The sequence below is a fragment of the Mustela putorius genome, unplaced genomic scaffold, assembly GCF_011764305.1.
Source record: "Mustela putorius furo isolate JIRA1106 unplaced genomic scaffold, ASM1176430v1.1 tig00000196_pilon_pilon_pilon, whole genome shotgun sequence".
Taxonomy (NCBI): domain Eukaryota; kingdom Metazoa; phylum Chordata; class Mammalia; order Carnivora; family Mustelidae; genus Mustela; species Mustela putorius.
The window spans coordinates 14,989,110-15,002,069 of NW_025421310.1; the positions used below are offsets into that span (position 1 = coordinate 14,989,110).

General features: G+C 50.0%; 1 protein-coding gene across 4 annotated transcripts; it reads left to right on the top strand.

The window, feature by feature from the left end:
* Window positions 1–216: 216 nt before the first annotated feature.
* On the top strand, window positions 217–12,931 carry PLAUR (plasminogen activator, urokinase receptor). 4 transcript variants are annotated; one of them, XM_045077206.1, is made up of 7 exons: window positions 217–383; window positions 1,943–2,053; window positions 3,150–3,293; window positions 8,334–8,492; window positions 9,105–9,239; window positions 10,713–10,859; window positions 12,412–12,931. In XM_045077206.1, exons 1-7 carry the CDS (start codon window positions 326–328, stop codon window positions 12,630–12,632), a joined length of 975 nt encoding a protein of 324 aa, XP_044933141.1. In that variant the 5' UTR covers window positions 217–325; the 3' UTR covers window positions 12,633–12,931. The 4 variants fall into 4 exon arrangements, with proteins under 4 accessions (XP_044933141.1, XP_044933142.1, XP_044933140.1 ...); XM_045077207.1 differs by lacking the exon at window positions 217–383 and adding an exon at window positions 422–1,163 and having other exon boundaries at window positions 8,400–8,492; XM_045077205.1 differs by lacking the exon at window positions 217–383 and adding an exon at window positions 427–1,163.
* The last annotated feature ends 29 nt before the right edge of the window (window positions 12,932–12,960 follow it).

Below are 12,960 nucleotides of genomic sequence, written 5' to 3' on the forward strand. Positions count from 1 at the left end.
GCTGGGACTCTGGCTCTGGGAAGTGAGCTGTGGAAGGCCACTGAGTTTGCACCCAGGCAGCCTGGAGACAGCTTTGACAGCGGCCACATGAGTCAGAGCGGAGCCGACCCACCCCCCCACACACACACTCCTGGCCGCGCCCCGGCAAAGGAAGTTTTTGAGGAGGAGGGGTCAAGGGCGGGTAGGTGGAAGCACCCACGCATCTGGGGCTGACTCGCTCTTTCGCAAACTCTCTGGGAGGAGCCCCGGGGGCACAAAACTGTCTCCTTCCCCGGGCCAGACTGAGAGGTGCAGGGAGCCACACGGACGGGATCTGCTGCCAGACATGGGCCGCCCGAGGCTGCTGCCGCTGCTGCTGCTCTTGGTTCAGACCTGCGTTCCGGGTAGGGACTCGACACCCAAACACCTGCGCGGGGAACTGGGTCCTGAACACAGAGAAGAGGGGAGGGGCGGGGGCCTCGGAGCTGGAGGAGTGGAAGGAGGGGGGCTCAGTCCCCAGCCCTCTCCCTCACGTAGCGATCCTTCAGCCGTCTGCAGCCCCACACAGCAGAGTACCTGGCAAGCAGTAGGTGCTCAGGAAATAAGAGTGGAGCGAAGGCACTGAACAGCAGCCACCGTGGAGTGCGCTCTTCATTTCGGGCGCTCCTCCAAGCCCCTTCCCTGCAATTTCAAACTGGACAGGCAGAAGCATTTCAACCCTGTTTCACGGAGAAGGAAACAGGTTCAGAGCGGTAACCTCCATCCAGTCCTGGATTAAGTGGGATTCTGGCCTCGCGGGCGCGTCCCATCGCTCTCTCCACTCGCGCGGGGCTCCCCGCCACCCCCCGCACCGACCCAGCCCCTTGAAAGACAGGGAGCAGCGAGCCTAGTTTTACAAGATCTAAATAGAGAGGCGGACCATCGCAGAAACAGGGGCTGGGGATCCAGGCCTTGTCCCCGGAGGACGCTTCTCTTTCACTACCCCCCAGCTACCTGCTCAACTCCTTTCCTAGGAAACGTGCGGGAGAGGGTTGAAAAGCCTGAGGAAACGGAGAAGGAACTGAGTCAGGGCGGGGCGGGGAACAGGGGCTTGCGGGGCGGCTCAACCATGAATAACCCGGAACGGTCTCCGGATCTTTCACGGCCGAGAATGAGTAATGACTCCAGGAGACTGCGAATTTGGGGTGGGGAATGGACCCCAGCAGGGGAGGTCGGGGAGGCTGGTAAAGGTGTTGGGGCGGGGGGGAGCGGGCAAATTTAGGACCGCAGGAGGGGCTAGTGGGCGGGGCTAGAACCTCGGGAAGAGCTGCTGGGCGGGGAGAGAACCTTGGAGGAGGCTCCTGCAGTTGGGGTCAGAACTTCCCGAGGCCTCATGGGTGAAGTTAAAACTTTGGCCCGGACTCTTGGGAGGGGAGAGAATGTTGGGGAGAGGCTATGGAAAGGGGTAGAGTCTGGGGGCATTAATAGGGGGTATAGTCAGTGGGGATCACCAGGAAGTGGGGTAAAGATCACCTGTAGATCAGGTGAGGGCGGAACGCCCGTAGGAGAGCTTGCGAAGCAGGACGGACCTAGGGCCGGTGGAATGGGGGAAGGGACGGAAATGGGAGCTGGGTTAGAATATCCAGATGGACAGAGAGGGTGGGGATTGGACTCAGGATGGGCCCGGCACTGATACACAATTCAAAGGAAAATAAGCCAGGGCGGGACTTTAGGGAAGGATTGTGGGAGGAGATAGAATTTTAGCGTAGGGGGTATAGGTAAAATGTGAGGTTAGAGATAGACCGGAAGTTCTGCTGACCCAAAGCCCGTGCTGGAACCGAAGGGCGGACACAATGTGAAGCACGAACCTGAATGCACAAGGCGTGGAGACTTGGTCCTGATACTGTGGCATGGAGGGGGGGATCCCCCACTGGAAGCTATAACAATCTCTCCTCTCCTCCCTCTCCCCGCCCCCACCCCCCAGCCTCCTGGAGCCTGCAGTGCCTGCTGTGTGGGAGGACCGGGAAGTGCCAGGTGGAAGAGTGTGCCCGTGGCCAGGACCTCTGCAGGACCACGACCTTGCGCATATGGGAAGGTGAGCTCCCCACCTATACCACCACAGGGAACTCAAGCGACCAAGAAACCTTATTTCACCAGCAATCAGGGAAATGCAAAAGAAAAAGACAAATGGACCCTATTTCATACCCATCAGATAAACAAACTTTTTTGAAAATCCAACAAGGTGGGATGGATGAGGATTTGGAGCTACAGCCCCTGTTAATGGGGATAAATTCGTGCATCTACCGCACAGAGCAATTTAGCAAAATCTAGTACAGATAACGATCAGCATACCCTCCAGGCGGCAGTTCAACTTCTAGGAAAAAAAAAAAAAAAAGAAGAACCTTAGACACAGGTATAAGAATGTTTTTGGCTGTTATGTTTGTGATACAGGTTAGTCATCAGTGGAGGAGAAACATTATGGTATAATCACACAGTGGAATGCCTCACGGCAGTTTAAATGAAGGAACTTAAGCTGTAGGTATTCAAGTGGACACATCTCAAAAATCCAGGTTGAAAGGGGGAGAAAAGCATGTTTCAGGGTATGATACCTTTTACTATAAATAGTCTATAATAATATACAATAAATAATGTAGAAATAAATAATAGTATACATTGTTATGTGTCCCCAGTGTGAGAATTACCTGTGCCAGTGGTTGCTTCTGGACAGGGCATAAGGGGAATGGGATTTGGGGGAGTGAGCAGGAGGCTTTAACTCTGTCTTTTAAATTTTAAATTCTTTAAAAAAATATATCTGAAACAAATGGAGCAAAATTTTCTAATAGTTTGTAAAATTTGGTGATGAATGCACAGTATTTATTGCATCATTCTCTTGTGCTTTTTGGCAAGCCTGTAATATTTGCCTTTGAAAATTCCTGTTAGAGGGATCTCCCTGCTAAAATCACTTAGCTGGGAGGGAGAGATAGATGGATCCAGACAGCCTCGGCAATAATGCAGTCACTAAGAGAGAACAGGCTCGCCGTGGTGGGAGAGTAAGGAGGGGAGACAGCTGGACCCCAAGAGAGGAGGCCTGGCAGGGATCAGCCTTAGAAGTGGGTGACCTTAGGACCGGGAGCGTCAGGCTTTTTGGGCCCAGGGGAACTTTTGGGGTAACAAAGATGCATTCCTCCCAGGAGGTGAAGAGCTGGAGGTGGTGGAGAGAGGCTGTGCCCACCCCGAGAAGAGCAACAGGACCATGAGCTATCGGACAGGCACGCAGATCATCACTCTTACAGAGGCCCTTTGTGCTACCGACTTGTGCAACCAACCCAGCCCTGGTGAGTCGGGCAGCCCTCATCCTCCCTGATCGTCACCCGTCATTCTCCTGGTCCCATCCCACCACATCCCACCAGCCCCTTCTCTCAAATGCCGATTTAAGAAAAAGACTTGAAAAGGCTCAGGTTCTCCAATTCCCGCAGGAGAGGGTGGGAAGTCAGGGCTCCGTGTTGCATGGTCGTGCGTGCAGTTTCCTCTTTCAGAGCCTGGTGAGGAAGGAAGTTGGTTAAGGCCAGGCCAATCCCAGTGAGGTCAGTGAGCAGAGCCCCTACGTCAGCCCTCTTTCTCATTCATCCATGCTGACCCCAGACTTTGCATCTGTCTGTTGGCGGAGACTGACTCAGATGTTGATTTTTAAGGAAGTGCCAAGAGAAGGGACACTGGCTTCAGCTTTCTGTTAGATGTGCTTTAGGAAAGCACTGATAGTCGAGTGTAAGTAATTCTTCTAATCATAGATAATATTCAGAAAAAATTTTTTTAAAGATTTTTCTTTATTTATTCAACAGACAGGGATCACAAGTAGGCAGAGAGGCAGTCAGAGAGAGGGGGAAGCAGGCTCCCCGCTGAGCAGAGAGCCTGATGTGGGGCTTGATCCCAGGACCCTGAGATCATGACCTGAACCGAAGGCAGAGGCCCAAGCCACTGAGCCACCCAGGTGCCCCAATATTCAGAAGATTTAACATCAGTCAAGGCCTTGACCAATCAGAACCCTCCTGGAGCCCCCTCTTTAGCTGATGGATCTTGGAGACATAGGGCTCTAAAGAGAGTTGGGAGTGGTCAGGGGTCCACCACCAAGCTTGGGGCAGCCACTGTCCATTCAGTAATTTAATAAGTGGTAAAGTGATATCAGCCCCCATTTCTCAGGCCATTTTTACCCCACCTGTGGTTACTGGGATAGTTGGTTAAATCACATTCTGTATTTGCATGATCCTGGGATACAGAAGTGACCAAGACAGCTTTGGGGCCTTACCATGGGCTTACAGTCAGTGGGGTGAGTGGGGGTGATGGACCCATCACCAAACAGTGACCCCTCCAATTATAGTCAGAGCCAGGATGGGGAAGCAGAAGCAGAAGGGTCAGGACCATGAGACCTCTGGTCTTAGAGGGCTCAGAGCTGTGGTCAGGAAGTACAGTCCAGAATTTTCAGGACTGAGATAAGGGAAACGGCAGCCAGAGTGATCAGGGCTGGCATGAATGAAGAGTAGGGGCTGTGGGACCCTCGGAGAGACACTGGACTCAGGTCAAGGAAGTTTTCCTCCAGGAAGCAACAGATAAGCTGGATCTTGAGAAAAGAGCAGGAGTCAGACTGTGGGGGGAAAAAAAAACAGTGGAAAGAGTTTTCTAGGAAAAGCAGGGGACACCAAGGCCCAAACATGGCTGAAAGTGATATGGCTGGAGGAAAGAAAAAACAGAGGAGCTGGTGAAATCGGCAGGGTCACATTACACAGGGCTTTCCAGGTTATGGTGAGGAATATAGACCCTATGGGCAACAGGGGGAGGTCATAAAAGGATTGAGTTTTTCTTTGTTTGCTTTATCCTGGAGTGCACTTTCTAATTCACGCTGTGAAGGGGAAATAAAACCCAAATAAGAGATATCTTTGCTAGATGGAGAAGCCAGAGGTTAGATAGAGTCTAGGGCTGCCAGAGCATCTGGAAAATGAGAGGTAGAGTCCAGAAACGTATAGCACCACAGAAAAGGGAGTCCCCAGATCTGCAGATTTCCTTTAAGTTATTGGCAAGCTGTACGTGCATGGGGTGGGACTCCAAGAAACTCAGCAGAAAATAGTATCTGGGAATCTGCAGAACTGAACAATTCCAGCAGGCATATGATGCTGGGGAAAACAAAGTTGCCAGGTTGGAGAGAGAGGACTTGGTAACCACACCACACTTAACTCTGAGACCATACCCTAGGCGTAAGGGCAAAACTGAAAGAGACCCCCCCCAAAGATGCCTACATCTCATCTTCAGCAAGAAGAAAACCTAACCTTCTTGGGAAGAAAATAACATTATTTAGAGCCTTTCCAAATTCTCATTGTGGTATCTGGCATCTAATCAAAACTTACAAGGTACCCCAAAGAAAATTGAAAGGACCAATTAACAGGACCCCTAGAGACAAATCCAACAGTAGAAACTTAGAATGATTCAGATAGTGGAGTTATTAGACAGAGAAATTTAAAATAGCCATGATCCATATAGTCCAAAAAAATAGAGGAAAGGATAAACTTTGGCAGAAATGTGGAGTCCGTTTTTGTTTTTGTTTTTGTTTTTTAAGAGTCAAACAGGAAACACAGAATAGTGACTGGAATTAAGAACTTGATAGATGTGCTTCATAGAGACCAGAAGCAGTGGGGCAAAAGGATTAGACAACGAGAAGACAGGCAGTAGAAGTCTCCAGAATGGTGCTTAGATGTGGAGGATCAAGGAACCTGCCAGGTTTCTGCCGTGGGGGACTGAATGGGACCACATGACAAATATAGAATTGAGGAGAGGACTAGTTTAGAGAAGATGGAGAACTTCCTTCGGGGCAGGTAGAGATGCAGGTGTTTGAGGGATGGTCAGGGGGCCTCTCCAGAGGCAGCTGGGTGTACAGGTGTGGAGCTCAGAGAGAAGTCCTGCCTGCAGTGAGTTCCCAGCCGACGCGTGGAAATGAAGCCAAGTCAACGGATAACATCCCATGGGAGAGAATGTGCTCCATGTGAAATGAAAAGAGCCTGCGACAGAACCCCGAAGATCACCCACATTTAGAAGAGCAGCATAAGAAGTAGAATTCATGAGGGGACCCAAGGATGGTATAACGGCAGTGGCGGCGCTCCATGTTTCCTTTTCGTGGAAGTTCGTGTGAGAAGACATGAGTTGTTGGGACATTTTAATTATTTTTCTTTAGGGTTGGGGAAGATTTGGCCTTGGACGTAAATGATTTGCCTAATTCCAGCAGCTGGCCTGAGTTGAGGGAGTGGCTGAGACAAGCCCTCTCCCTCATGTAGTACTTGGCCCCAACTCAACTTGGGTATTTGGGGTCAGGAAGGGGAGGGCATGCCAGGCTTCAGAATGGTCTGAGTGAGCCAAGGCCTGGCCAGGGAACTCTAGTGTTTCCAGGGGCAAATAATTCACCCCCTTGGCCTGGACTAGGAGGTGCGAGAGACAGTGTGATCACAGATTAATCAAGATAGGCTTGGATCCTTGACACATCGGGTAGTGCATTAATTACCTATCACCTCATCACAGATTGTCCCAAATCTTAAAAACAAAAATGAGCAGGTATTATTTCACAAAGTTTCTGAAAGTCAGATTCTGAAAAGTCTGGAAGTGGCTTAAGGTGGTGGTTCTGGATCTTTCATGAGGTTACAGTCAAGACGCCAGCGGAGCTGTCGTCATTCCATGGCTCCCAGGGGAGCTTTACTCACATGGATGGACCCCTCCTGTGGCTTGGACAAAGGCCTCATTCCTTGCCACATAGACCTCACCATGGGGTGTTTGAATGTTCTAGCCACATGACAGCTGGACGCCCTCCAGACCAAGTAATCCAAGAGAGAGCCAGGAAGAAGTTGTGATGCCTTTTATGACCTAGTGCAGGAGTCATACACCATCATTTCCACAATATCCCATTAGTTACACAGGTCAGCCCTATTCTTTGTGCGTGCGTGCCAGGAAGCGGGGGTCACCGGGGGCCGTCTCAGAGGTTGGCTACCACAGAGAACAATAGCAGGGTTTTAAACAATCTTCATTCATTTATTTAACAAATATTTACTGAATGTCTTCTCTGGCTCTGGCCCTGTGCTGGTGGTGTTGGACACAGTAATGATTGAGACAGCTCTGGCTCTACCTCCTGGGGCTCAGAGTCCAGGCAGACAGGGATGACCCAGAGTGGGTGTGGCTGGGGTTGGGGAGCCCCAAGGGGCACACTGATCCAGTCTGGGAGGTCAGGGAGGACTTCTTAGAGGAGGTGAGATTTGAGATGATGCCCGAAGAATTATTAGGAGCAGATGAGGAAAGTAGGGAGCCAAGGGAGCAAGGGAGTGCATTCTAGAAAGGCTGGATGCCCGTCAGCATGCACATTCAGGGGCTGTGGGAAGTCAGAGGGAGTGGAGTCTGAGGGGCTAGTGGAGGAAGGTGAGGCAGGAGAGGTGGCCCAGACCCAGGTTGGTGGGCATTGAATGCCACATGGAGTAGCTTGGATTTTATTCTGAAGGCACTGGGGAGCCATGGAGAGATTTTGAACAGAGCACAGGCAGGGCCAGATTTAAATATTAGAAACATCCTTCTAAGAGCCTAGATATCCGTCAACAGATGAATGGATAAAGAAGATGTGGTATGTGTACACACACACACAATGGAATCAATGGAATATTATGCAGCCATCAAAAAACCAAAAATCTTGCATTTGCAACGACATGGATGGAACTAGAGGGTATTATGTTAAGCAAAATAAGTCAATCAGAGAAAGACAATTATCATATGATCTCACTGATATGAGGAAAACAAGACAGAGAATCATAGGGGAAGGGAAGGAAAAATGAAACAAGACGAAACCAGAGAGGGAGACAAACCATAAGCATAAGAGACTCTTAATCTCAGGAAACAAACTGAAGGTTGCTGGAGGGGAGGAAGTGGGAGGGATGGGATGGCTGGGGGATGAACACTGGGAGGGTATGTGCTATGGTGAGCACTGTGAATTGTGTAAGACTGATGATTCACAGACCTGTACCCCTGAAACAAATAATACATTGCATGTTGATTTTTTAAAAAAGAAGAAAAAGAAACCTCTTTCTAGGGCCATCTGGGGATGCACTGGGTAGGGCTGGGGGGCAAGGGTGGAAACCAGGAGGCCAGAGAGGAACCTGGCATTGAAGGAGTTCTGACCTGGTCATGGGGCTGGAAAGGAGGGGATGGATGCTAGAAAGATTCAGGAGGTGGAATGGGCAGGGCTTTGATGATCGGCTGAAAGTGAGATAAGGAGGAATTGATGCTACGGTGAGTCTTCAAGAGAGCTAGAATTTCAGAACTCTCCCCATGGAGTCATCCTCCTGCCCCTCCCCAAACAGGTCGGACTTCCACCTTTCCCCGAACCCGAAACCGTTACCTCGAATGTGTTTCCTGCGCCTCCTCAGATCTGAGCTGTGAGAGGGGCTGGGATCAGAGCCTACAGTGCCGCAGCCCTACAGAACAGTGTGTGGAAGTGGTGACCCACCGGAGCCTGGAAGGTGAGCTCCAACCTCACAGCACCTCCTCCCCCATGACTTTGCTTCTCCCCAAGGCTGCCCTTAACAATGACCCCAGAATAACAAGGACTTAAAGGTGGAAAGTTAGGGCCCTCACACACAAAAAGTCTAGTGATAGGAAGTCCTGGGCCACTTAGACAATTCTACAGTCACCAGGAACCCAGATGCTTTCTCATATCTTGTATATTGCTTCCATTCTGAAGATTGCCTCATAGTCCAACATGGCTGCCAGAGCTCCAAATCTCATGTCCAAGTTCCAGGAAGGAGAAAGAGGAAAAGGAACAAAAGACAGAATCCCCTCCTTTTGTGAGGGTTCTCCTTTCTTGAAGTCCCATAAAACCTTTCTATTTATATCACATTGGCCAGAACTTAGCCACATGATTATACCTATGGAAGCTGGAAAATGTGTTTGGTTTTTGTTTTGTTTTTTTTGTTTTTTGTTTTTTTTTTGGCCTAGATATATGGCTGCCCCAAATGAAATGAAGGTACTATAATGAGCAGTGAGGCAGGAAATGAACAGATGACTGCAGTGGTGGTGGGCAAAGCCAGTCTCAGCCCCTGAACAACCTGACCTCTCTCCTTTGGCCCCCACAGGCAGTCCAAGGGATGAGCACCACACCCGTGGCTGTGGCAACCTTCCGGGCTGCCCGGGCCCCACCGGCTTTCACAACCACCACACCTTCCACTTCCTGCAGTGCTGCAACACCACCAAATGCAACGGGGGCTCAGGTGAGGGGCAGGGGACCCATGCAGTGTATGACCTGGGGTCAGGGCAGGGAGGTGTACCCGGGCTGTGGCCGCTCCTCTCTAGGTGTCTGTCTCCTGTGAAAACCCCTCCTCAAAGAAGGCTTCTGTGGAAATTCGATGTGCCCATCCAACTTTTACCAAAGACCCACGCTTTATACTTCCTTGAATCCTTTCATGCTCATGGTCCATGCCACCGGTCCCCCTTTCCACACCTGCCTCCTACAGCCAGTGCTCAACACAGCAAGAGTGACTTCTTACAAATGTAAACCAGAGCACGTCACTGTCCTTTTTCAAGCACTCCAGCAACTCTTCCTTGCTCTCAGAATAAAATCCAAAGACCATCCCAGGCCCTATGTAATCTGGCATCCGTCTGTCTTGTGGTCTATGCTGAGTTTCTGCAACTGCCAAACTCCATCCTGCCTCATGGCCTTTGCACAACCAGTACCCTTCACCAGGAACACATCTTCCCCAAGAGTTTACCTGGCTGGCTGCTTCTCATTCGTTAGGTTTCAGCTTTAAAGTACCGTCCGCAGGGAAACATCCCTTGTCCCTCCCCGCCACTATAATCTCGCTCCTTCGTGTTATTCTGTCTCTATAAACCAGTACTGTCCAATGGAACTTTCCACGGTGATAGAAATGTTCTCTATCCATACTGTCCAATATGGTAGCCACTGACTCATATGGCTATTGTGCACTTGAAATGTGAACTGAATTTTGAGTTTTCGTGAATACAAATTCATTTCAGCATAAATGTAAACCGCCACAGTGCCTAGTGGCTACCACGTTGGACAGTTGGACAGTGTAGCTCTAAGTGGTAAGTGCTGTAGAGCAGGGACCTTTTCCTCTTCCACAGCTACTTGCCACATAGGATCAGATAAGGGCTCAGGAGGGGCGGTGAGGTGGTACAATAAAGAATCCCCCAGAAGGGGCGCCTGGGTGGCTCAGTCAGTCAATCATCTGCCTTTGGCTCAGGTCATGACCTTAGGGTCCTGGGATTGAGTCCCACATCTGGCTCCTTTCTCAGCGGGAGTCTGCTTCTCCCTCTCCTTCTACGCCCTGGTCTGTGCTCTCTCTCCCACTCTTATTTTTTTTTTTTTTTTAAAGATTTTATTTATTTATTTGACAGAGAGAAATCACAAGTAGATGGAGAGGCAGGCAGAGAGAGAGAGGGAAGCAGGCTCCCTGCTGAGCAGAGAGCCCGATGTGGGGCTCGATCTCCCACTCTTATTTGAGATAGATCTCAAATAAATTAAAGCTTAAAGAGGAAAAAAAGCACCCCCCCAACCACCAAAAGAGTGCTGTTCCAAGCCTGACCACAAGGTGGCTCCATGACATCTCAGGCTGCGAGGTGACAGTTCTAGGGGAGGTAGGACAGGGAAGGACACGCCTTCACCCCACCTGCCCGCACCCCCATACTAATTTCCTTGATTTTTGTGTCACTTGTCTTTTCCCAAGTCGTGGAGCTTCAAAACCTGCCTCTGAATGGCCTCCAGTGTTACAGCTGTGAGGGAAACAGCACCCATGGATGTTCGGCGGACGAGTCTTCCCTGACCGCCTGCCAAGGCCCCATGAATCAATGTCTGGAAGCCACGGGCACTAATGGTGAGCCCTTCTAGGAGGACGGGAGAGAATGCTTATTGCCGGGGAGGGTTGTGGGCCACGGGTGGACTTCACGGAGGTGGGTCCACCTGTGGAGAAGGTAAGACTTACTTCAAGAGGGTGCCAAGTGTCCTCAGGAATTGGGACTTCGTTAAGAAATGGGCGTTCCAGCCACAGAAATGTGGACTTTCCTGGGGGGGCGGGGCGACTTCCACGAGGGGGTGCGGCTTCCCAAAAGGGGGGTGGGACTTCCTGTGGCCATGGCGGGCTTCCATCCTGGGCCATACGGGGCTCGTCTCGTCTGTTCCAATGGTTCTCAAACTTTTTCATCCAGGAATTCCTTCATGCTCTTAAAAATTATTACTTATGTCAGTTATAGCTATAGATATTTACTGCGTTAGAAGTTAAAAATGAGGGCGCCTGGGTGGCTCAGTGGGTTAAGCCGCTGCCTTCGGCTCAGGTCATGATCTCAGGGTCCTGGGATCGAGTCCCGCATCGGGCTCTCTGCTCAGCAGGGAGCCTGCTTCCTCCTCTCTCTCTGCCTGCCTCTCTGCCTACTTGTGATCTCTCTGTGTCAAATAAATAAATAAAATCTTAAAAAAAAAAAGGGGGGGGCGCCTGGGTGGCTCAGTGGGTTGAGCCGCTGCCTTCGGCTCAGGTCATGATCTCAGGGTCCTGGGATCGAATCCCGCATCGGGCTCTCTGCTCGGCAGGGAGCCTGCTTCCTTCTCTCTCTCTCTGCCTGCCTCTCAGTGTACTTGTAATTTCTCTCTGTCAAATAAATAAATAAAATCTTAAAAAAAAAAAAAGAAGTTAAAAATGAGATATTTTAAGATGTAAATTATTAATTTATTTGTTATTTATGTTTTTAGAAAGTGGGAGACCCCGTGAGTGGGGAATGGGGAGAGGGAGAGAGAGAATCTTTTCTTTTTTTTGGGGGGGGGGGGCGAGTGGGGGAAAGAGAGAATCTTAAGCAGGCTTCAGCGTGAAGCGGGACTCGTGGCTTGATCTCATGACCCTGAGACCATAACCAAGAGTTGGACACTTAACAGACCGATCCACCCAGGGGCCCCTATTAATTTATTCTAAAATAAATTGATTTAAAATAAAAACATAAAATAAAACCTCATTCCATATGAACATAACATATTTTTTACTTAAAAAAATGATATTTTCCAAAATGAAAACATTTAACAAGAAGACTGGCGTTGTTCTACCATTCTGCAAATCTGTTTCACGTCTGGCTTAATAGAAGACAGCTGGATCCTCATATCGGCTTCTGCATTCAGTTGGCTGCAAGCTCACATGTCCCAGGGTTTCTGGAACCCCCCCCCCCCGCCGCTGTACACTCACACGAGTGGAAAAGTCGAATGATGCTTTAGCATTATTAGAATTATTTTTACTTCTGGGTTCCCCCAAGAAGGGTCTGGGGGACCGCACTTGAAACTGCTGCTTTCTTCAGGTAGCATCCACCACCAGGTGGCAGGTCACCCAGTGAGCACTGCAGACCCAGCCCCAGGAGCTGGGAGTCTCAAGCAGTCTTCTCTCTCCTCAGGGCTGGGCAACCCGATCTACACAGTACGAGGCTGTGCGACCCCCTCATGGTGCCAGAGTCTCCATGTGGCTGAAGCCTTCAGCCTGACCCATCTCAACGTCTCATGCTGTACTGGAACCGGTTGTAACAGTGCTCCCCGGCTTGGTCCTGCCCACCTCAGCCTCACCACCACCCTGCTTATAACCGCCAGACTATGGGGAGGCACTCTTCTCTGGACCTGACCCCCTCATACACTCCCCCTACCCTGGCTGGATCCAGGGGAGCCCTTTGCCCTCCCCTTAGCTCCCAGCCCTTCAGACTTGCTGTGTTACCTCAGGCCAGTGTACTGTTCTCTCTGGGTCTCAATTTTCCCAGCTGTCTCACAGAGTTGGAGAACCAGAGGAGAAAAGCTGGAGAAAGACTGCAGGCCAGCAGGAGAGGTCTTGTTATGTTAGCGTTTTTGTACCATTGTTGTTATTATTAATTAATATTTGTTTTATTTAATATTTTATACTTAAATAAAGATTTTTGTACCAGTGAACTGAGGAAGGCCTTATCTTCTCTACTCTG

Coding starts and splice junctions, on each gene's coding strand:
- PLAUR (XM_045077205.1), top strand. CDS start 1,088: ATGAATAACCCGGAACGGTCTCCGGATCTTTCACGGCCGAGAATGAGT. Junction 2,054..3,149: donor GACCTTGCGCATATGGGAAG/GTGAGCTCCCCA, acceptor CATTCCTCCCAG/GAGGTGAAGAGCTGGAGGTG. Junction 9,240..10,712: donor CAAATGCAACGGGGGCTCAG/GTGAGGGGCAGG, acceptor TCTTTTCCCAAG/TCGTGGAGCTTCAAAACCTG.